A 25,541-nucleotide genomic window follows, 5' to 3' on the forward strand; every position below is an offset into this window, starting at 1 on the left:
CCACCCACTTCACGTCAGCACGACCTACACGCCCTCTGTGTGACATCATGTCCGGCCCGGTGTCATCTTGCATTCCACGCTGGTCACGGTGGCATTCAGCTGCTTCGTGCTTACATCCAGACGATACAGTTTGCACGCAAGGCCACCAAAAGTATTGGACGGTCCGGGGAACCCCTGAGACGGATGCCTTTAAATAAAGTATGCCTGTATATTTCTACTATCTCGTGAGTTGGCATTTGTCATTTTAATTAAACCATTGTTTTTATATGCTGCACTCAGCCTGGCGCCCCTCTGTTCCTACTGATGAGGATGTGAATCACAGACTGTGTGCTGAGGGGCTCTTCCCCTGTCACCTATGATCTATTGGTTTCAAGAAAACCTGTCAAAATCAACTCATGCTGAGCTGAGGAACTAGACAGCAGAGAGAAATCACACTCAGTGCTTTGGGTAGAGGCAAGTAAATGCTATAGAAATGTGGACAAAAAAGATCCTTGGGTGGGATTTTTTAGGGCAAAGATACAGATAGTAAGTTTAAAAGTTATAGTGGGAGAGCGCATGCGCGGCCGGCCGGAGCAGATGTGCCTCTGAGCTGCTCCGCACACCCCCGGCATTAGCAGCTAGATTAAGCAGCCCCGCTCTCCGCCCGCAGCTCACGATAGCCCGATCCTCCTGCGGAGAGGACCGGGAACAGAGTGGATGCCACACAGACCATGTGGAAAGCCCCAGAGTGGCTCCCGTTATCCTTCCCGTGCTGCACAGAGAGGATCCAAGATGGCGACCGGCTGCAATACACGTGGGATGTCGGCTTCAGGAGCAGGGAGGCCGCTCTCACAGAAGAAGACCCCTATCCCTCCAGGTATTGGACATTACAAACCGGCTCTTCTGTGCCCTCTCCAGCTGAAGGTGAGCCTGGAAACACACACCGCTCTCTACCTAGCCCCTCACAGTCTCCCTCACAGGCTGCAGCCCTCTCACCTAGCCTAGACTCTCATACCTCCTCTGTGTTAGACAGAGAAATGGCAGAAATCCTATGCAGTCAGCCCAGCAGCCAAGAGCTTGACCAGGAATACATTGTTGATTCCCATGCTACCCCATCAGCTCAACCACAGTATTCAGGAGACCCCATACTTTTAGCCCACTTTGCGGATCTGCTACAAATGGAGCTGGCAAAAGCTACTGACAAACTGGCTTTAGACATAAAACAAGATTTCTAGAGAGCATTGAATCAAAAGTAGATGACACAGTCCACAGGGTTTCCCAAAACTCGAATATGATCACCGATCTACAAGACCGACTTGAAGAAGCCTACTCAAAAATTGAAGACCGCGAAAATTGCGCTAGGCGCTACAATTTTCGCATCAGAGGTATTCCGGAAACTGTGAAGGACATCACCTCCGTCACTTCACTAATGCAAGCTGCAGTACTAGACATCAACGAGATACATATGGAAATCGATCGCATCCATAGGGCGTTAGTCCCTCCAAAACCTGATGGCCCCCCCAGAGATGTTATCGTGAAGCAGCACTTTTTCCGGATCAAAGAAGCAGTGATGCGTTACGTTAGAGAAGATCTGGATTTGGAAATAGACGGACTTAAGATTCAAGTTTTTGCAGATATTTCCCAGGCTACTATCCAAAAGAGGCGATCATTTAAACCCTTATATTCGCTACAGATGGAACTACCCCTTCAAGCTTCAAATCACCTTTAACAGCAAGTCTTACTCCTTCTCTACATTCGCCGAAGGTGAAACGATTCTACTGAAGCTGGGTTTTATCTCTCATAGCCCTTCATCTCAGAATCAGTCCAGATTCAATGACCCTCCTCCTCCACTCTCCCCTCTTTGGTCAAATTCACAGACGAAGAAAACAGCATCGTCCTCTCGTACATCTTGAGAACTTCTCATATGCTATTGAGGGATCCTTTTGTATGGGGCGGCGGCTTCTCCATGGTCCGGCTATAGGACATTGCTTTTATGGCCCCCTTTTTCGGCCTTGTTTTTTGTCTCTCTCTCTCCATGTGAGAAAAGGATGTGCCATGCATCTTCTGCCTAAACAGTTCTACAGCATTATATATTTCATGCTTCCTGTTCATTTTCTCAAGGTTAATTTATTTGTTAATTTTTTCTCAGGATGGACATTATCATTTTTTGATTTTTGGTCTGCATGCCTTTACACCAAATTTTGGTTATGTTACTGTGTTGCCTTATTAAATTACTTAGGCGGTGCAGTAGGGCCTTAACAGAAACACATGTGCCTTTATTGCAGGGGGGCGTCTATGCGCTCTTCCCATTCGAAGGACTCTTCCCATTACTTGATTCTGGTGAAGACTCCTCCGCACTCTGAGCTTTGCTCTGAGACGCTTATTTGTTCATTGGTTTTATACCTGAATTTCTACATCTCCATGCCATATTATTCGGTGCCGGGAGTTACCTGGCCTGATTTTCTTGTTTCTTTTCTTTTCCTACTCTATCTTTGTTTTAATTTCTTCTTGTTTTTTCCTGAGGGTCACCCGGAGGTTCTCTTGGCTCTTCTGGATCCGGAAGCTCACAGATCGGTGGGTGAGTTTGTCTATAGATGTTGTCTGACTGTCTCCTATGCCTAATATAATAGCCAACTCCAAAAATATCCGCTTGCTTTCCCATAATGTCCAAGGTTTCGGGGCGCCCTCTAAACGCATTAAGATCTTCTCCCATTATCGATCTCTGGGAGCAGACATTATGGCTCTTCAAGAGACGCACTTCACTTCCCTATTTACCCCTAGGTACCTCCATAAGGATTACCCTCTATGTTATTACATGAATGCGTCAGTGAAGAAGAGGGGAGTGGCCCTCTGCTTTTCTAGACGAATATCATTCACCAAAACCAAAATCATTAAAGATAAGGAAGGACGCTATCTTTTGGTTAAAGGTCATTTGGGGGAAACAGTCACTTTCCTAATCTACTACGCCCCCAATACTAATCAAGTGGCATTCTTTCACTCCCTGTTACGATCCATGGTTCCTGAATTTGAAGGAGAAGTAATTTTAGCAGATGACTCTAACCTGGCTCTGGATCTTATCAGGGACAAACCTCATACCGCTGGGCTCCGATCCCCTCCTAAACAAAGCCGCAAATTTGCACAATTACTTCACCATTATGACTTAATAGACGCCTGGAGGGAAGCCAACCCCACCTCTAGAGACTACTCTCATTATTCCAGAGCGCACGGCCATTACTCACGTATAGACCACGTGTTTCTCCTCTCGGGACTACTGTCTAAATTAAATTCTGCCAAGATACTAGCTACTTCCTGGTCGGACCACGACCCAGTTATGGTTCAGTTATCTGACCTTGCCAGTAGGTTAGCAAAATCACACTGGCGTTTGAATGAATCTCTTCTCAGCGATGGATCTCATTGTCTCGAGATTTCTAATCACTTGAAGTTTTACTTTGATATTAATAGGCCGGAAGACACTTCCCCTGCTATTAATTGGGCCGTCCCATAAAGTGTCTGTCAGGGGAATCCTTATTCAACTATCCTCCAGACTCAAAAAAGCTCGCGATGAGTTGATCTCTGCCAAAACTAAGGAATATGAAGCTTTAGCTAAGCAACATAAACGCTCTCCATCCCCTGATCTACTTATTAAAATGGAGCAATCTCGCTTGGAACTTAATATTTGTCTTACCACAAGAGCAGAGAAACAATTACGTTGAGCGAATCACAAATTTTTCACGTGGCGGGATCGCCCAGGATCCCTGTTGGCACGTAACCTTACCCCTAGACACACACACACGGCACTCCCTAAAATTAGACTTTTGGGAGGTCATCTCTCTCAAGACCCCCAAAAGATCCTGGGCGAGTTTCATAGATTTTATGCTGATTTATATGGAGATTTGACACCTGCGAGCCATATCGCGGGAGCTCACTCATCGGGAAAGGAAAACTTTTTTTCCTTTCGCGATGAGTGACAGGCAATGCTGACAGCTGTCTGGTATGAATCCTGAGGGGGGAACGCCGCACCAAATTTTAAATAAAAAAACGGCGTGGGTTCCCCCTCGGGGCATACCAGACCCTTATCCGAGCACGCCCCGGCTGGCCAGGAAAGGGGGTGGGGACGAGCGAGCGCCCCCCCCTCCTGAGCCATACCAGGCCGCATGCCCTCAACATGGGGGGTGAGTGCCTTGGGGGAGGGGGGCACCCACCCCATGTTGATGAGGACAAGGGCCTCTTCCCGACAACCCTGGCCATTGGTTGTCGGGGTCTGCGGGCGGGGGGCTTAATAAGGGGGCCCCCAGATCCCGGACCCCCACCCTATGTGAATGAGCATGGGGTACATGGTACCCCTACCCATTCACCTAGGGAAAAAAGTGTCAAGTGTACTGTGTTTTTTTTATTGACACTTTTTTTCCCTAGGTGAATGGGTAGGGGTACCATGTACCCCATACTCATTCACATAGGGTGGGGGGCCGGGATCTGGGGGCCCCCTTATTAAAGGGGGGCTCCTGGATTCCGATAAGCCCCCCGCCCGCAGACCCCGACAACCAACGGCCAGGGTTGTCAGGAAGAGGCCCTTGTCCTCATCAACATGGGGACAAGGTGCTTTGGGGTGGGGGGGCCGCAGGGCGCCCTCCTCCCCCAAGGCACTCACCCCCCATGTTGAGGGCATGCGGCCTGGTACGGCTCGGGGGGGGGGGGGCGCTCGCTCGTCCCCACCCCCTTTCCTGGCCGGCCAGGCTGCGTGCTCGAATAAGGGTCTGGTATGGATTTTGGGGGGACCCCCATGCCGATTTTTCGGAGTAGGGGGTTCCCCTTACAATCCATATCAGACCTAAGGGCCTGGTATGCCCCTGGGGGGGAACCCACGCCATTTTTTTATTTAAAATTTGGCGCTGCGTTCCCCCCTCAGGATTCATGCCAGATAGCTGTCAGCACTGCCTGTCACTCATTGTGAAAGGAAAAAAAATGTTCCTTTCCCGATGAGCGAGCCAGCACGACATGCACAGTACCCTGTCGCCGAGAACCAGCGCGATGGTATCGCGCTGGAAACACAATCTCGCTGTCAGGTATTGTATGGTCCCTTTTGACGAAAATAAGGCTTATATTAGTGTTATTCCTAAAACCAATAGGGACCCTACTGACGTCTGTAATTACCGCCCAATTTCGCTCATAAATTGCGATTTAAAGATTCTAACAAAAATATTGGCCTCTCGCCTTAATACTTTCTTAGCACAGTACATTCATAAGGATCAATCTGGATTTATAACGGGACGTCAGACATTAGATCAAATTCGTAGATCCATTACATTGATCTCAGAGGTACGTTCCCACTGGGATGCTCCACTGGCCCGGAAGCTCTTGCTTCTTTCACTAGACCTTAATAAGTCCTTCGAAAGCCTAAATTGGAATTACCTTTTTATTACTCTAGAGACTCTAGGGTTTGGCCCTTCGTTCTTTTCCTTGCTGAAAACATTATATAACTCCCCAGTAGCTCAAGTTTCCATTAGAGGTCATAAATCATCATCATTCCCCATTAAGCGGGGTACAAGGCAGGGATGCCCGCTTTCTCCTTTGCTTTTTGCGTTGGCAATAGAACCCCTAGCTATGGCGATTCGTTCTCACCCTAAAATTCACGGAATTCATTGTGGATAACAGGAACATAAATGTGCACTATTTGCTGATGATGTCCTTATGTACGTCACTAATCCCCATGAAACTTTGCCTAATTTATTGTCCCTATTGGATCATTTCTCACAACTTTCGGGCCTGTCTCTAAATAACCAAAAAACAAGCGTTTAATATCTCACTACCCCCTGATATAATACGGACTCTTCAAAATACTTATAACTTTCAATGGAATCACCATTCCCTCCCTTATTTAGGGGTGCGGTTCACTTCCTCTATTGACACAATCTATAAGGAAAACTATCCCCCACTATTTAAAAATCTTAGTGAAGATCTTCGTTGCTGGGCAGATTATTCCCTTTCATGGTTTGGCAGAATCAATTCAATAAGAATGACGTTTCTACCTAGGCTTCTTTATTATGTTAGAACTCTACCGGTGGCGGTCCCGAGGGGAGACATGCAACGTCTACAGGCTGAAGTCCTGCGCTTTATATGGGGTAACAAGGGGCCTCGGATACAAAAACGAACGCTTTATTCACCTAAATCTATGGGTGGGCTTGGTCTTCCCAATCTACAGGCATATTTTCAAGCAGCCCAGATAGCCCAGTTAGCTTATACCACTGCTAAAGGTTCAGTCCCCTTATAGGTTTCCATCGAAGCACTTTCCTGCCATCCCTTTGCAATAGGATCTCTAATGTGGCTTCCTAGTTGTTTACGCCCGCCTATATTATGTCCCACATTATCATATTCCCTAGCAATCTGGGACAGAACACGCAACCGCAGCCCTCTATCATCCCCACATACACCACTAGCTCCCATCTTTTGTAATCCGGAGTTTCCACCTGGCTTGACTCCACGACAGTTCCAGTGGTGGCTTAACAAGGGGCTACTAAGAATCGGCGACTTCCTTAATGGTGATCAGATATATACTATGCAACATTTTAAAGACACATCTCAAATGCCTCTTAGTGAAACATTCCAATATAATCAAATCGCATCCTTTGTCAGATCTAAACTTAATCTACGGGTGGGACCCCTTACACTTACAACATTTGAGCTGTCGTGCCAAACCAGAGGCTTGCAGAGGGGACGGATACCTGCGATATATGCCTCTCTTACTGAACCAGATTCAAAACTTACTTATATGAATCAGAGGGAGAGGGATTTGGACCTTCCTTTTGATCTGATCGAGTGGCAAGATATCGCTTATAAGCTATCCAAAATTTCCATCAATACTACTCTTATAGAGGCCAATTACAAAACATTCCTGCGTTGGTACCTGGTACCTACTAGGGTAGCTAAAATACATCCTTCTACTTCACCAAATTGTTTCAGACGATGCGGACAGCTGGGGACGATGCTCCATATTTGGTGGCAATGTCCCCTCGTAACTAGGTTCTGGATTAGGACTTTTAATTTAATAAAAATGCTAAATTTTTTTGTTATAGCAAATTCAATTAAATAGAGAGAGGGAGGATGAGAGAGAGAGAGAGAGAGAGAGAGAGAAAGAGAGAGAAAGAGGATGAGAGAGGGTGAGGGGTAAGGGAGGGTGGATGAGAGAGAGGGAGGATGAGAGAGAGGATGCATATGAGCAGCCTGGCCAAGGCAAGTGACCGAAGGCACAGAGCACGGAAGGAAGACCGTGTGAAGAAGGAAGCGCCCGGAACTTGCTCACAGATCACAGCGCAGTGCTGGGGGGCTCAGTCTGACAGGTAAGCGTACCCTAGCATGCTAATATGCTGTGCAAACTTGTACATTATGACATAACCTACCTCAGGGCCTCTAAAAAGTAGTAATATTAGCAAAGTTTACTGCCGTTTTAATATCACAGGATCCCGGGAGTCTCTCATGGGGCCCCCTACTGACCCGGTGGCCCCTGGGCAGTGCCCAAGTGCATAGTTGCCAACATTTAAAAAATATTTTCAGGGACACCTTTTTTTTACCAGTGGCTGACATCCCCTATGTTCCTCTATACATCACAATAATAATCACAAAATTAAATGAGTACTAATAATGGGCAGAACAAATATGAGGACTGAGAAGATTTCCTTTAGTTGAATTAACAAAAGCGTGCCCATTCTAGAGCTGGTAACACTGAGGATATTCAATATAAATTTTAAAGGACTGTTTTTGTGGGTAAGAGGCATAGGGGAGGATTATGGATGGTACAAAAGTGGGAAGTATGTGCAGGTGAGGGAGAGGAGTGTGCAGGGTATAACAGTGGGCAGTATGCACAAATAAAGTAGTATAGTGCAGCGCTGATGAAGATGAAATAAGCAATAAAATTATCCCAATATAAAGTGAATATGATAAATGAATATTCAAAACAAAAATACACAACAATAAAATAACACAATAATGATAAAATAGCATGAACCAAGAGTGTCAGCGCATATAAAGTGCATAAAGTCCATATATAACAAATATAGTGACTGTGAATCTGTGTGAACTGGTTGTCTGTAGATAATCCACCACCGTAAGGAAAGGGGCTTACCAGACAGGTTGACCACACTGACCACAACTTGGCGTATGCCTGATGAGTCAACCAAGCTTTTGGTGTAACACACCCAAGGAGGTACCTCAACCACGATTTCCAAAATAGACCAAATCAGATGAGGATCTGTGACAATTTTGACATCAGTAGCTGTCTACCATAGGAATGGTAACCGGAATTCGTGAGCAATTCCTCTCAATATGGCAAAAGGAGAAAAAATAGGGCCACATAGTGTGATACCGTAAAATGTAAAGCATTTATTGAAAAATGATAAAATGGTCACTCATATTTGAGAAAACATTAAAAGCATTGGATAAAATCAAAGCAACGCAGTGTCATCAGCAGAGCCCGTCCCGACGTTTCATCCTAATAAGGCATCCTCAGCAGAGGAAAGTGGAGGGTTGACAGTGGGCACTATGTACAAGAAAGGAGTGTAGAGGGGATGACAGTGGGCAGTATGTATAGGAGAGGAGTGTGTAGGGTATGATGGGGGCAGTATGTACAGGAGAGGAGCGTGGAGAGAAAGACAGTTGGCAGTATGTATAGGAGAGAAGTGTATGACAGCTGGCACTATGTATAGGAGAGAAGTGTGGAGGGTATGACTGAGGGCAGTATGTACAGGAGAGGAGTGTGGAGGTTATGACAGCGGGCAATATGTACAGTTGAGGAGGATAAAGGAGTCTGGGAAGAAAAAATGTAAAGGTTTTTGGAAGTTTAGGGACTGTGTAGTGGTTAAGCAGGCCATACATTGATTGAAATTAAGCCAATTAAGCAGAGACCAGCCAGCAATAGTTAGCAACACTGATCATTGTATTCTGTGGGTAGGGAAGGCTCCCCACTGGCAGAATACAATAACACTGCGGGAGTGATTCCCCCATCCACAGGTCAGCACATGAGAGGGTGTGTGGGGACAGGCTGGGGAGAGAGGTCTGTCAGCAGGGGGTGTGAGGTGGTCATGGAGGGAGTAACTGGGAGTGATATCTTTTGAAGTAGGGTTTGTCACCTGCAGGTTGGGAAATGGTCACCTGTGATATTAGTTGAAGGGAGGTGGCTAACATGGGAAGTGGCTGTGGAGTAAACTGGTTGGTGGTGAGTGTAAAATGGATGATGTGTTTAAAGTTTCTTTCACATTTGCGGTAATGCTTGATGCCCTCTGAAAAGTGATCTGCTGTGGATTGTTATCATAGGTGTGCACAGCCTATTGCATTTGGGTGTGCACTTCAGAGCTCAAACACACATGAGTGTGCATGTGTGTGCATGTGTGTGTGTGTATATATATATATGTGTGTATATATATATATATATATATATATATATATATATGTGTATATATATATATATATATATATATGTGTATATATATATATATGTGTATATATATATATATATATATATATATATATATATATATATATATATATATATATATATATATATATATATATATATATACACACAGTGAGGCAAAAAGTATTTAGTCAGCCACCAAATGTGCAAGTTCTCCCACTTAAAAAGATGAGAAAGGCCTGTAATTGTCATCATAGGTATACCTCAACTATGAGAGACAAAATGTGGAAACAAATCCAGACAATCACATTGTCTGATTTTTGAAAGAATTTATTTTCAAATTATGGTGGAAAATAAGTATTTGGTCAATATCAAAACTTCATCTCAATACTTTGTTATACTTGTATATCGATTGTTGGCAATGAGAGAGGTCAGACATTTTCTGTAAGTCTTCACAAGGTTGTCACACACTGTTGCTGGTATGTTGGCCCATTCCTCCATGCAGATCTCCTCTAGAGCAGTGATGTTTTGAGGCTGTCGCTGGTCAACACAGACTTTCAACTCCCTCCAAGGGTTTTCTATGGGTCGAGATCTGGAGACTGGCTAGGCCACTCCAGGACCTTGAAATGCTTCTTACGAAGCCACTCCACCAGGCGGTGTGTTTGGGATCATTGTCATGCTGAAAGACCCAGCCATGTTTCATCTTCAATACCCTTGCTGATGAGAGGAAGTTTGCACTCAAAATATCACAATACATGGCCCCATTCATTCTTTCATGTACACGGATCAGTCGTCCTATTCCCTTTGCAGAGAAACAGCCCCAAAGCATGATTTTGCCACCCCCATGCTTCACAGTAGATATGGTGTTCTTTGGTTGCAACTCACCATTCTCTCTCCTCCAAACACGACAAGTTGTGTTTCTACCAAACAGTTCTACTTTGGTTTCATCTGACCATATGACATTTTCCCAATCCTCTTCTGGATCACCCAAATGCTCTCTAGCAAACCTCAGACGGGCCCAGACATGTACTGGCTTAAGCAGGGGGACACGTCTGGCACTGCCAGTGTGTTACTGATGGTAGCCTTTGTTATGTTGGTCCCAGCTCTCTGCAGGTCATTAACTAGGTCCCCCCATGTGGTTCTGGGATTTTTGCTAACCATTTTAGAGATCATTTTGACCCCACGGGGTGAGATCTTGCGTGGAGCCCCAGATCGAGGGAGATTATCAGTGGTCTAGTATGTCTTCTATTTTCTAATTATTGCTCCCACAGTTGATTTCTTCACACCAAGCTGCTTGCCTATAGCAGATTCAGTCTTCCCAGCCTGGTGCAGGTCTACAATTTTGTTTCTGGTGTCCTTCAACAGCTCTTTGGTCTTCACCATAGTGGAGTTTGGAGTGTGACTGTTTGAGGTTGTGGACAGGTGTCTTTTATACTGATAAGTTCAAAAAGGTGCCATTAATACAGGTAATGAGTGGAGGACAGAGGAGCCTCTTAAAGAAGAAGATACAGGTCTGTGAGAGACAGAAATCTTGCTTGTTTGTAGGTGACCAAATACTTATTTTCCACCATAATTTGCAAATAAATTCTTTCAAAAATTAGACAATATGATTGTCCGGATTTGTTTCCACATTTTATCTCTTATCTTTTACCTATGATGACAATTACAGGCCTCTCTCATCTTTTTAAGTGGGAGAACTTGCACAATTGGTGGCTGACTAAATACTTTTTGCCTCACTGTGTGTGTATATATATATATATATATATATATATATATATATATATATATATATATATATACACATATATATATATATATATATATATATATATATATATATATATATATACACACACATACATACATACATACATACACACACACACACACACACACACACACACACAGCTACACACTCTTATGGCAGTGGGAGATCAGTGGGAGATCTTTCCAATCACCCTGCTGACACACAGAGTGCTAGGAAGGAAGGAATAATGCAAGGAATAATGTGCATTAGGGTGTGCCCAGGCACACCCAGCACACCCCCTGCGCATGCCTATGATTGTAATACTATGCTGCTACTGCGAGCGAGTTTGGCTATTGAAATCAATAGGTGAGTTTGACAGGCGGTGCTGCCTGTTAAACTCTGCAGGCTGGGTTAAAGATGCTGCAGCTAAAGAAATTACAAAGAAAAAAAGTTGCAATTGTGAAGTAAAGCATCACAGCTACGGCATTCATACAGCCCTGTCCAAATGTATTTTTAAGATTCGGGTCAGGGACGATCAGTGGCTGGTGAGGCACTGGCTAGTATCAGAACCAGATACACATAGGTTACATACGCCGCAAACGTTAGAGTGAGAGCAATAATTCTAGCACTAGACCTCCTCTGTAATGCCAAACATGTAACCTGTAAACATTTTTAAAGCAACGTCTATGGAGATTTTTAAGTACTAAAGTTTGGCGCCATTCCACAAGTGTGCGCAATTGTAAAGCGTGACATGTTAGGTATCTATTTGCTCGGCGTAACATCATCTTTCATAGTATACAAAAAAATCGGGCTAACTTTAGTGGGTTTTAGTGGGTTTTGAAACAGTTTCTTTCCAAAAAAACACGTTTGAAAAATTGCTGCGCAAATACCGTGTAACATAAAAAGTTGCAATGACCGCCATTTTATTCCCTAGGGTGTCTGCTAAAACAATATATATATATGTTTGAGGGTTCTGAGTAATTTTCTAGCATAAAATGATGATTTTTACATGTAGGAGAGAAGTGTCAGAATTGGCCTGGGTGGCAAGGGGTTAATTACCATAAGTAAGTAATATACAAATAATTATTATATATGGTTTTTAAGGTAATTTACTATATTTTCAAAAACTGTACTCAAGCAGGTGGCTTAACGGACAAATTACTGAAGTTTGTATAACTTCAAACCAATAATTTCACAGTAAATAGATAAATATTAAACTATTATGTTGTGGGGGCGTGGCCAAGGCCGGCATGTGAGAGGACGCACTTCTCACAGCTCCTGCCTGATCCGCTCATTGATCCTTCCCTGGCATCCCTGATCCTGCTCTCTTCGGCTCCTCAGCTGGCTACCGAGCCCCAGTACCTCCCGGACCCACCGCCGGCCCTCTGCACACGTGGGAAAACCCACCGAGGCCCGTTGGAGATGGCGGGACCGGACTCCCAAGATGGCGCCACGGCGGCGGTGGCCTTGGCTCAGCACACACCATGAACGGCCGACAAGCCAAGAGAAGGAAGCAGCAAGAAAACCCTGAATCTGCCGGGTAAGGAGCAGTATGGAGACATCCTATACTATACCCAGAAACTACAGGGCCCTGGGGCTGTGGACGCGGGGGGGGGCTGCTAACAGAGGGGGAGAGGCAGGCATGTCAGCGCAAGCAGACTGGGAACTGGACACAGACAGTACTCCCAACCTCTTCAGGGAGGATGGAGCTCCCCCCCCTCCCCCCCCCCCCCCCCCCAGAGGACATACCAGAGACTCTGGAGCAACCAACATTAGCTGAAATACTGAAGGCCGTTCATATATGCACAGCTACAGTTAATGTCATGAAAGATCAGCTTGGGGGCATTAGAGAAGAGATGTCATTTCTCAGACAAGACCTGCAAAAGGTTAGAGAAAGAGCAACAGCAGTTGAAAGCAGAGTGAGTGACATAGAGGACAGGCTACCTCCACTTGTGCAAGAAGCCAGTGCAGCACATCGCATGGCCCAAGACACGTATAATAGAGCTGAGGACACTGAAAATCATTTATGCAGGAATAACGTTCGTATTGTAGGGCTCCCCAAGAAATCTGAGGGTAAGGACCCCACTACTTTTGTGGAAAATTGGCTTATTGAGATTTTTGGCTGGGATGCATTTTCTCCCTTCTTTACGGTGGAGAGAGCCCACAGAGTCCCAGGCCGGCCTCCCCCACAGGGGGGCCCTCCCAGGTGGTTGCTGGCCAAGCTTCTGCACTACCGTGACAGAGAAGCAGTTTTACGCTGCGCACGTGAGAAGGCAAATATAAAATTCAACGGAGTCAGAGTGTCCTTCTATCCTGACCTTTCCGCGGAGGTGCAGAGAAGTAGAGTGAAATTCGGGGAGGTCAAGAAACGCCTGAGGGCCCTGCAATTACCATACGCTATGCTCTACCCTGCCAAACTGCGTGTGATGGCAGACGGGCATGCTCAGTTTTTTGAATCGGCTAGAGAAGCGGCGGCGTGGTTGGACCATAACGAACAAGCCTTGCGACACCATCGGGAGGATGCAGAAGGTGACTGACACCTTGTCAGAGATAAAATGCATGTCAGCTTGTCAGGATGTTGAAATTTTCACATGGATGGGATGTTATCCTTACTTGTCTGCTTAGTTGAAATCCTTCATACTATCCGGCTCCTCTTTCCTTTATTTGTTTGCCGGGGGAAATTTCATTTTTAGAAATGCTAGGAAAAGAACTGTGACTTCCTTTACATTTAATCTGTATAACTCTTTGTTTCATTGGAAATGCAAAGACAATCAGTTAGCCTATCTTTAGGCTGTGTTGCAAGACAACGATCTGCACGTTTGGCAAAGCTCTTTTGGATGACTCCACTATTTTGTTCTATATTGGCGAGTACCAAAGTGAGAGATACACGCCCGGCATGGAACTACCCTATTGCAATTGCTTTAAAGTTTGATGGCACCGTTGTGCCTAGTTGTTGTTCACAGTGTATACTACCCTACAGTCCAGAGATCTACTTTACTTTGCTCACCTGCTACCTAGATGCAACATCAGCCCACCACAGCCCCATCTACCATGGTCCCCGTGGATTTTTCATACAGAGGGTCCTTAAAAGCCCCATCCCGATGCTGTCCTTGCTCTCCGAATGGCGGGGTCTTCTTCATTGATTTCCTGGAATGTTAGGGACATGAACTCCCCCCTTAAACGTTCAATGATATTTAAATGTCTGAAAAAGTTTTATCCTGCTGTTTTATGTCTACAGGAAACACATCTGATAATAGAAACCAAGAGTTGCCTGAAATATGCATGGATAGGTTGGGCGTACCACTCCACTCACACCTCCTTTTCCTGGGGCATGAGTGTAGTGATACACAGATCCCTGAATTATCAGGAATATGCATCTAAAATAGATCCAGAGGGGAGATTTGTGTTTCTACACTGTCATATTGGTATTTTGAATTGTATTTTGGCTTGTGCCTATATACCTCCACCATTTGATGCCCGGGTGCAGCGGTTTGGACAAACATCCGCCCCGGGAATACAGGCTCCACATAGGGCACCACCCCTTGCTAGATTATTACAGGAGATGGGCTGGCTAGACATATGGAGACACCGAAACCCTGCAGTTAAACAATTCTCATGCTTTTTGAAAACCCACAGGTCATTATCCAGGACAGATTTAGCAGTGGGAAACTCGGCTATGCTCCCCTCGGTTTCTGACATTTCTTACAAACCCTGGTGCATGTTGGATCACTCCTATATGGTGATAAACCTTATTGTAACACAAGTTTCTACACTCTCAAAAGCACCCTGGAAATGTAATGCCTTTTGGCTTCAGTTATTTACGTCCCCGGAGGAACTAGAGGGGAGCATACGGAAATTTTTCACATACCAGCCTGACTCGGCAGCTGTTCTCACTGAATGGGAGACATTTAAATCCTATCTTAGACATCTGCTAAGCAAAGAGGTTACCAAGGTTAAAAAAACACTCTGAAGCCCTTAGAGAAGCTTTGGTGATGCACGTCCACTCCCTGGAGGTGAAATATGTGCAGGATCCCACTGACTCCGCTAGAGGGGCTTTGCAGGCGGCTCAATCAGCTTATGAGCACTTGCTGGCCTCGTCGGCGGAAAAAAAGAGGTTTTTCTCCAAGACAGCTTTCTTTGAGGAGGGGGAGACAACAAGCCGTCTCTTGGCTAGAATTGCGAATTCAGAACAGAAATCTCCAGCTATTGGAACCATAAAAACTCTAGGGGGCGGCTTGTACACTCTCCAGATTTAATACTAAAAACACTGACAGATTTTTATGAAGCATTGTATCGCCCGGCCTTGGTGTATAGTCCTGGGGAATTGTATAGTTATCTGGATGAGATTACTTTCCTGCACCTCTCAACTTCTCAACGTAAGGAGCTAGATTCTCCGTTAACTCTGGAGGAGATACAGGTAGCGTTGGCAGAGTTTCCCAATTGTAAAGCTCCGGGGGGAGGGACGGCATCCCCATGGAGATCTACAAACACTATTCAGAGGTGTTATTACCCAAATTGTTAGAGGTGTTTAATGTGGCTAGGGAACAAAATGTCCTTCCACCTTCCATGTCCCAGGCCCACATTGTGTTAATTTTAAAACCGGGTAAAGACCCAGTGGATCCGGCTTCGTACAGGCCGATCTCGCTATTACAATCGGATATTAAAATACTGGCAAAAGTACTAGCTCTCTGGTTAAACAAGGTAATTACGTCAGTTATACACCCTGATCAGGCAGGATTTATGCTCAACAAATCCACAGCGATAAACCTTAGAAGGCTATTCCTTAACATGCAATCCCATGCTGATAATAAGGGTAAGAGGGCTCTTCTGTCACTAGATGCTATGAAAGCCTTTGACAGTGTGGAATGGCCATATCTTTGGGAAGTACTGAAGCGATTTGGCTTTGGTGACGTGTACATTTCCTGGGTGCGTTTGCTGTATCATTGTCCTCAGGCGGTTATTTTAGAGGCTGGCAGATTGTCGCTTACATTTGCATTAGGCCGGGGCACGCGGCAGGGTTGCCCTTTGTCCCCCCTGCTGTTTGCCCTGGCAATAGAACCGTTGGCGATCAAGATCAGAGATCATGGGGATATCACAGGCTTCTGCTATGGAGATAGACAGGAGAAGGTGATGCTCTATGCTGACGATACAATGATTCTGCTGGGGGATATGGAGCAATCCTTGAGCAACACGATGGAAACAGTGATTCGTTTTGGGGAGTTCTCAGGCCTGAAAATAAATTGGACTAAGTCAGCCTTGATGCCAATAGATGATGCACAAATACAACATGGAGAGCGAGTGGGAGATATCCCGGTAGCCACCTCTTTTAAATATCTGGGGATAAATGTGACACCACGGATCAGGGAATATTGCCAGCTAAATATCTCCCCGCTACTGGCCAGATTTCGCTTGCGGGTGAAGACATGGAATACCCTGTGTGTGTCAGTTGCGGGCAGGGTGAATCTAAAATGATTCTTATGCCCCAACTGCTTTACATGTTACATAACTCCCCAGTAGTGATCCCACTGAAGACCTTTAGGATAGTGAATACTATATTTCGTGAGCTGATTTGGAAAAATAGACCCCCAGGATAAAGTTAGAGCATTTGCAACGCCCTAAAGATGAAGGTGGCCTTGCACTCCCGAATCCATGGCTGTATTATCTGGCATCACAACTGCAACACTTAATAGGCACCATGGTTCCGGAGGGTGACACAGTGGACAGATCCCCTAGTGCATCCGAAAGCATCATGCTCCATACGGTAGGTGGAAAATCTATTCCAACTGCTCTACAGGCATTAGCCTTTGGAAAACCCCAAAAAAGCTTTCCCACTTATAGCCTAATACAGAAGATATGAAACAAAATTAGCTATTTACAGGGGGTGACAGGCATTAACGAATTCAGCCCCACCTGGGCAAATGAGTCCTATCCCGAGTTAGCCAAATTGCAACATGCGGAAAGGTGGAAGAGACATGGTGTTTTTTACCTGACCCAAATTATTAGCAATGGGAAATGACTGCCTTTCGATACTCTGAGGGAGACGTATGGGTTACCAAAACAAATGCAATTTTATTATATGCAACTCAGACATGCTTTCATAGCCCAATCGAAGACCTCGAAGAGATCGAGTGGCATATGGACTCTACTCTCATTCTTTTTCAACTTAAAATGGGAAGCGGACATAGGACCCCTGGATGAGGATCAGTGAGAGGAAGCCCTACAGTCAGTAGCCATATGTTCCTTGAATGTGACACAAAGGTTGACACAGCTATACACACTCCTGAGAGTATACTACACGCCTCATAGATTGCATGCCATGGGACTGCTACACACACCTATGTGTACTAGATGCAAAAGGGATCATGGAGAGTTGATACATATGCTCTGGCATTGTCCCAAATTGCATGCATACTGGAAGAGGGTGATAAACATTTTTTCTGCGGTGTTTCGGGTGCCAATTCCTCTGGACCCTAGACACTGCATTTTGAATTTGCTAGATGAGTTGGAGTGGGAACCTCACATCAGAGAAGTCCTTACCAGGGCCCGCTTTATGGCTCGCAAATTAATAATGCTACATTGGAAATCTGAGTCACCCCCCTCGGTTAAGGAATGGATTACTGCAGTAGGTAACACACTACGAATGGAGAAAATGATATACCAACATAGAGGATGTGCTAATAAATTCGAAAAACTGTGGGAGCCGTGGCTGGGGACCCCGGAGGACCTAGTTATGGATAGACTCTTGCGACTCAATACAGGCTGAATGCATTATACACTCTGAACTACCTTTATGTTAAGATGGGTGGGCCGCGCTGTTAAAGATCAGGCTGGGGGCACAGTGGTACTTGAATATGGTTGTATGAGATTTGGTGATGGTGTTTTTATTCAAACGGTATAAAAAAATAACTGTAAATGTGGCATTGTTCTCAGGATACATGGAAATGTTTATATTTGCTAAAAATGACTGGACTGTGGATCTTTGGACTGTATGTGTTTAACTTTCAATAAAAGTTTTCTGGATAAAAAAAAAAAAAATTATGTCATAAAATATAGCATAATAATACTGTATATGATTTAGCTTGATTATAACAGTACCTTTTCCCTGAGGAAGTCACAAGGACACGTGACGTAACGCGTAGGATTCACGTTAGCCGACGCAACCGGAAGATAGTACCCTGTGACCTGGTTGTTTTTGTTGTGGACCAGAAGTTTCGTATTAGGTGACGGCGCTACGCTGTCTTGTACTGTGCTATGCTCCTTGCAATGCCCTGTACAGCACTTTTTACTTAATAAATTTGGATTTTACTACTACACGATTGGAGGCCCCCCTCTTTCTTCTTTCCCTGTCTATATGGATATCCGGATTTTGATGCAAGCCTGACTTAGTCCCACAACCGACATCCATCTACCGAAGGCAATCAATGGTCCTTACTGCCATCTAGCAACATCGACTACTAAGGCATTTATCTATGCCTTTTGAGGTAAGGGCTCTGTGAGCACATCCTTATACAGATGCCATCTACTTTTGTCCATATCACTTACTTCACCTATTGAGAAGATCCATGAACATTATTCATAATTTTTGTGGACTTATTGATATATTGATTGATTTATCTCATCACGCTTCTTATTAATTTTCACGTTTTTATTTTATACTCACCATTTCTTACACGTCATCATTTTCATTATTGACACGGTTTTTTATCATCAGTATCCCCATGGAATCACTTTGATTCTCAGCTTAGAATTTCCCATGTAGCAACCAAGCACTATAACTACATTGTTTCACATGTCATTTATTTTTTATATTTTTCATTGTGACGTGTTGCTGTTAGTAGTGTTCTGCGCGAAATCACTTTGTTGTTTAAGCTAGTGGGTGATTTGAGTTGCAAGAAACACATCAAAATGTAGTATCAGTTTTTGGTGGATTTTTCTTTTAATATTGAGAAAGCAAAGTGGGGCATTGCAACATTTAAAGTGCTATGACTGAGGCTACCAGGTGCAGAAACGCGTCAGTGTTTTCTATGTATCCTGGAACTTTTTAACCCCAAAGATAAGATAAGGTTCATTGTACTCAAAGTACTCAATAAAGAATTCTTATGCCGATTGTACACTGGATTGCCGACTATATCTTAAGTTTATGTGAGGGTGATGTGCTGGTACACAAAATAACATATTAGTTAAAAAAAAAAAAAAAAAAAAGTTACATTATACTTTGACTTGATTAGACTGGAAGTTCTGCCTAGCATGCATTTTTTGATCTGTCTGATCAGTCAGTTTTAGTGGTGTGCGTATGTGTCTCTAGGGCTTCTTACTGAGAGGACTTTAAATTAGTACTAATTTTATTTATGTGGTTTCTGAAGCTGCACTCTGTATGGGACACTGTTCTCTCTCCCTCCATCAGCTCTCTTCCTAAATGTCCTCTTCAAGCTGCATGAACAGCTCTCCACTGTCCTATTTCCCCTGGACTTACTATATTTCTATCAGGATTCATACAGAATTAATGAATCAGGAATGGCAGCTGACGGAAGATTTTTTCATTGTGTGTCAATTCAGGGGAGCCATCAATCATCAAGTGTTCAGCCTCTGCTCCCCTGCCTGATGGAAGCTAAAAATATTTTTGCTCCTGCATGAACACTGCTATAGTCTGTTCATTCCTTATCTGCAGAAAGGGATTACTGATTATCCACTTAGCTTTAAACTGCTTTCCCCACATACATCACCTCCACATGAGATGGGAGTTTAATGAGGCCTTTTATAGAGACTAATGTTCCAAATCAAAATGTACAGCCTGAACCATAGAGAATTAGAGTATGAAGTACTCTGTCCAAATATGGATGGCCTAGCCTTAAACTTTGTTTCCTAAATGTGTGATAAATTAACATGATCTTTGAATCATCATGATTAATTGCTACTTTTTGGTTTTGCTTTTTAGCCCCTCTCAGTAGAAAAAAGTGTTTACCAATCAATACCCTCTTAACGCTCTGGGTCCTCTTCCATGGTCCAGTGCTGAGCCCAGAGTGTCAAGGATAAGCACCTTGGGGCGTGTTACAAAACCATTCTGGGCTCACAGGAGAATGCTGCATTATATGGTGCCTGTCAGGAACGTGTAACACAGCTGTTGCTTGGCAGCTGCTGGTCTAATTTTCCTGGTTTTGGCTGAGCTGCATTCTCCTTGTCTGATTGTCCACCTGCAAAGGGATTAATGTAGACACAACCTCTAGGTGGAGGCCAAACTTGTTTTAAGCCTGCCAAGCCCCTAGTGTCATTCTTGAGATAGTGTTTGCATCACGTGTTTCAAGCTCCCTGTTTGCTTGCCTTGTTCCCGTGCCTTGACTACTACCTATTACTGATCCTTGCCCTGCCAGCTAGTCTTGATTCCCTTATTATCGACCTCAAATTGAACTTTGGATTACTCTCTGAACTCAGCCTGCCTTTTGACCACGGATTTGATCTACTCTCTGAATGTTGTCTGCCCTGAACCCAGACTGCCATTGAACCTCTCCACCTGTCTGCCAACCACAAGTGCCTATATGCTTTGCATAGCTAGCGCCTGCCCCAGTGTGATAACCAGGCACTGTAGCATTGTGTATAAGACCTGGGGTCAACTGAGTACCCGTAGGCCTGCTTGCCTTATGGGAAAGGGGGCTGCTATAGGTGAAAAACACAGAAGCCAACTATAGTTCCTGAGCATCAATGCTAGGGGTAGGTTTGACAGTGCTATTCTCTGCAGCATTCAGGATCCTACCCCCACCAGGGAAAAAAGAGAAGAAAATATGACTCTTCATGTCAGATGATTAGACCAAAGATCAAAATGTAAAAAAAGGTGCCCGCTTTCACCCCTGTTGTTTGCCCTAGCTATTGAACCACTGGCGGCTCGGATTCGTGCCTCGGGGGACATAGTGGGCTTCCGGAATGAAACGCTGCATGAGAAACTAATGCTATATGCAGACGACATGCTGGTGCTGCTGGGGGACACAGATGCCTCGTTGAGAACAGCTTTGGCAGTGATCACAGACTTTGGTACCTATTCTGGCTTAACCATTGGTCCAAGTCTGCTTTGTCCAATTAGAGGACATAGTTCCCTCTCTGCACACATTCTGCCCCGTTCCGATAGTTGAATCATTTAAGTATTTAGGTGTGGTGATTTCACCCGATTTAACTTGCTACTCCCGTCTCAATATAATGCTGCTGCTTACTAAATTCCGGGACAAAGTTAAATTTTGGAGAAAACTCTGGCTCTCTATGGTAGGAAAGGCTAACTTGGTGAAGATTATTTTAATTGTCTTAACTACTATACTTTCTCCATAATGCTCCCATAGTTCTGCCTCTCAAGCTTTTTCAGACTATTAATTCCATTTTTACTACTTTGGCTGTAAGGCTCACTTAGGATTCGCCTAGAACAATTACAAAAATCAAAGGAAACGGGGCATAGCATTCCCAAACACATGATTGTACTATTTGGCTGCTCAACTGCAGCACATGCAGGAGGGTATGCTTAAATTAGGGCCGGCTGTTGAAACTCGGAATTCCTCCCTGCCCATTATGCATTACCGCGATAGATCATCTTTACTCCCGGAAGGTTTAGAATCGCAACTGTTTGCTAAATCCGTCTCTTCCCCACATATAGGTTAATGCACAAAATCTAGGGTAAGGTCAAACAGCTGCAAGGGGTAACTGGGTTTACAAAATTTAGCCTTATCTGGAATAGAACCATGTACCCCGAACTGGCAAAACGTACTTATGCTCCTAAGTGGGGCGCTTATGGTATTACACACATGAAGCATATCTTTAGAGCTGGTAAATTGCTATCCTTTCCTTCGCTGCAGACTTTGTACGGTCTACCACAATCCATGTATTTTTACTATTTGCGGTTGTCCCACGCAGTACAGGCACAAAATCTGCCCTTTACTTTTCTCTTTCCCCAACACCTTTTTTTGGGATGTTTGGCACAGTGAAATACAGAAGGATCTTATTTCTGTTTGTTATGCATCCCTACTGAATAACTATTTGGAAACCTACCCCTGTAAGGCCATGGATCTATGGGAGTCCGATGTGGGAGACTTGTCTGGTGAACAGTGGAAAAATGCACTGCAAGCAGTGCAAGCTAGTTCTCTTAATAATTCTCAGTGTTTATCACAAGTATACCTTTTATTGCAAGTTCATTATACAGAGGTGAAATTGTTTAAAATGGGGCTTTTGTCAGAACCAGTTTGTCCAAAATGTAGCAGAGATTATGGGGATCTCATCCACATGCTGTGGAGATGTCACATGTTACACAGATACTGGACATCTGTTCTTGCAATGGTCAATAGAGTATTCCAAACAGACATCCCTTCCGACCCCCACTGCTGTCTGCTGGGAGTTTTTGATGATATTATCCTTGATGCCTTTACTAAGGAAGCTGTTTCCAGAGCCCTGTTTCAGGCACGTAAATTTATTCTCCTTCACTGGAAAAGCACTTCCCCTCCATCTCTTAAGGAATGGCTAGACCATATGGGCACTACTTTAAGATATGAAAAGGTTATTTACCAGCATTGTGTATGCCCTGCTAAATTTGAGAGGGTTTGGGGAGGTTGGCTTGATGCACCAGGCTTGGCCCCAGTAGACCTGATTATAAATAGAATATTGGGGTAGAATGCTGTTGGTTACTCAATGCTGGTTGTCACTATATGACTTTAGAGTGTGCAATATTAATGCTCTATTGACACTATCATTTCTGTTTTCAGCCACTAGGTGGGGCTATATGTTCTCTTTAGTGAGCTCTATGCATATGGAAGCTGTAAGTGCCTATTTGTTTTCTACTGTTTTGTACATTAAAACTTGGCATTCTTTTGTGTTTATGAAACGTATGCTGGAATGTGTTCAAATAAAACTTTCTTCTGATTTAAAAAAAAATGTAAAAAAAAGGGGAGCATTAGAAAGAACTATCCAGCAATGGGCATTTATAAAAAACTGAATACCCCCTAATAAGTTATTAAACTAGTGCAGCCTTACCTTTCAGAATGTATCTACTGTTATTTAGTTGTATTCTCTTCCTGTCGGAAAAAGAAAATGTCAACTCAAAATCAGGTTGTAAGGCCACTGTGTTGACTGACCTGTCTCCTGCTATGAAGACAAGACTGATAGCTGATTCAGTAAAGGAAGGTATACTTGACAAATAGCAATGCTTTAGTTTTCTTTCATTTAATCTTTACAGCACCTTTGTCCTATATCAGTTTTTGGAGTGTCTATTATCCACATTGGTCTCAGACAGGAAACAGGACTTACAGTCTGACACTTCTGCTCTGACAAGGAGAGAATACAATTAGATAATAGGAAAAAAACAAGCAATGCCTTAGAGGTAAACATGAAGTATGATTCATGTTTTAATATAATTCAAAAGCGAAGAATGAGAAAGTTCACACTGATAACTGTTTTTTAAAATAGATATTTAAAAGCGCAATGCAAACAAAAATCTTCCGTTAAAATATATGCAGACTTCTATATGGACCATTATTTGGGTGAGTGAAATTTGTCAAGTGCCAGAGGTGGCAAATGGGGGAAGTCTATATAATGTTCAAGAAGATTAAAGCTAATTAGGGTTAGTTAAGCCAATGCAAACAGCAAAGCAATATGAAGCATAATGCTAAATGATGGGGTGGTTACTAAGTAGGTAGGTTTATTCTCTTACCCAGACATGTTTGTAAATCAGGACCAAGAACTGTTCCAGAGCTGCAAACACAATCTCCAGTATCCAGACATGTCCCTCCACACTCCATCAAATCACAGATGTCATAAAAGTCTTAATAAAGATAAAAACACATAGAAATATATAAACAGATAAAATCACATTTCTGTACTGAAAGCAAAAGAAAGCCAACTTTGTAAAATTAGCCAAAACATAAATATGCATTGAGTAAAAAATTACACCATCATTATAGTTTGTGTATTGAGTGCAATTAAATCAGTTTGATCTTGTATATAAATGTGTATCTATTTTTTGCCAGTGTATTCATAAATTACTAGTTAAAGCAAAAATGTTTTTTTTTTTTAATTTTGGATAGAGTAAGGGAGGGTTATAATCCTTGTAATTTTCATTTTTTTATTTTTTTCAATCTGTGTCCCATTTTGGGAGATTTGCCTTCATTTCCTGTTCAATAGCCACAACAGGAAGTAAAAGGAAATCCCTCCAAAGGAAGGGAAATCCCTGGTTGTCTATTAAAGCGGATTTCCACCCAAAAATGGAACTTGCGCTTTAAGTGATGGTGACCCCCTCACATGCCACATTTGGCATGTCATTTTTTGACATGGGGAGCGGATACCTTCTCTTTAGAGGCACCCAGCTCTCACTTCCTCCTGGGGCTCCGCGGCACCGGGAGAAACTTCACCTCTCCCCCCTCCCTCCCTGCAATCTCCTGGCACACGTCACAGGTCCCAGAAGATTGCCTGGCCATTTACAGCATGCAGCGTGGCTCGTGCATTCGCAGTGCATGCCCGGCTGGACGCCCACAGTAAGAATGCCAGTGCCGTGGAGAGGAGGGGAAGAGTAGCGGGGCATCATAGACCCGCATCGCTGGACCGAGGGACAGGTGAGTGTCTGATTATTAAAAGTCAGCAGCTCACTTTTTGTAGCTGCTGACTTTTAATTATTTTTTTTCGACTAGTTAAACTCCACTTTAACTAGTGTCTCCTTTGGAAGATTTCCCCTCTATTTCTATTCTGGTGACTCAAAATTTGGGATTTTCTATCATGTTGACTTTCAGTGATAACAGTCATCAGGATAAATAGAGAGGGTGAATCTCCCTTCTGGGGGCACAGACAACAATGGAAAACCTCACAGGTGTTCTTATCCCTCTCCAACCTATCAAAAATTGAAACAGTTTTTCCTTTAGTTATACTTTAATTTATGGATCACAGAACAGCTTTGAAAATTCAAATATCTATACTTTAGCTTAAATCTTAGAATATACAGTGCATATGTACATATATATCTGTTTATGTGGAACAACATAGATGAATATTTTACAATTGCACTATAATAAACTGTGCCTTTCCTATAAAATAAAGACATAAAACTTTTTATGTCACTTTATATTAGTCAATAAATGCATGCAAAGAGCAATAGTGGTGTTCAGAGTACAGTTACCCATTATAACATTTCAAATATCAGTTTACTTAAGTGGGGTCAATGAAAGATACATTTGTATTGGTTGTTTTTTATTACTGAATCTCACACATTGTTAAGCCTTGGTTCACACTATGAACCGCATGTGAATCGCATCGCATTCCTGTGCAATTCATTGTGATGCAATTTGAGCCCATTTATCTCAATGGGATCAAATTGCTCTGCACTGCACCAAAGAAGTGCAGGCACCTTTTTTGGAGCTGCACTTGAACTGCATTGCATGGTCATGGTTATTTTGTATCATG

The 25,541-nt window shown here is 43.6% G+C and overlaps 1 protein-coding gene across 1 annotated transcript in view; it reads right to left on the bottom strand.

Annotated features, from left to right (window-relative positions):
- Nucleotides 1-25,541, bottom strand: part of OIT3 (oncoprotein induced transcript 3) — an 85,230-nt gene that overhangs the window by 38,443 nt on the left and 21,246 nt on the right. Inside the window, exon 3 of the mRNA XM_073596551.1 lies at nt 23,803-23,913. Within this exon, the coding sequence (XP_073452652.1) occupies nt 23,803-23,913 (111 nt within the window). The remainder of the gene's footprint in view (nt 1-23,802; nt 23,914-25,541) is intronic.

This window comes from Aquarana catesbeiana, linkage group LG08 (genome assembly GCF_042186555.1).
Source record: "Aquarana catesbeiana isolate 2022-GZ linkage group LG08, ASM4218655v1, whole genome shotgun sequence".
In the NCBI taxonomy this organism is placed as follows: Eukaryota; Metazoa; Chordata; class Amphibia; order Anura; family Ranidae; genus Aquarana; species Aquarana catesbeiana.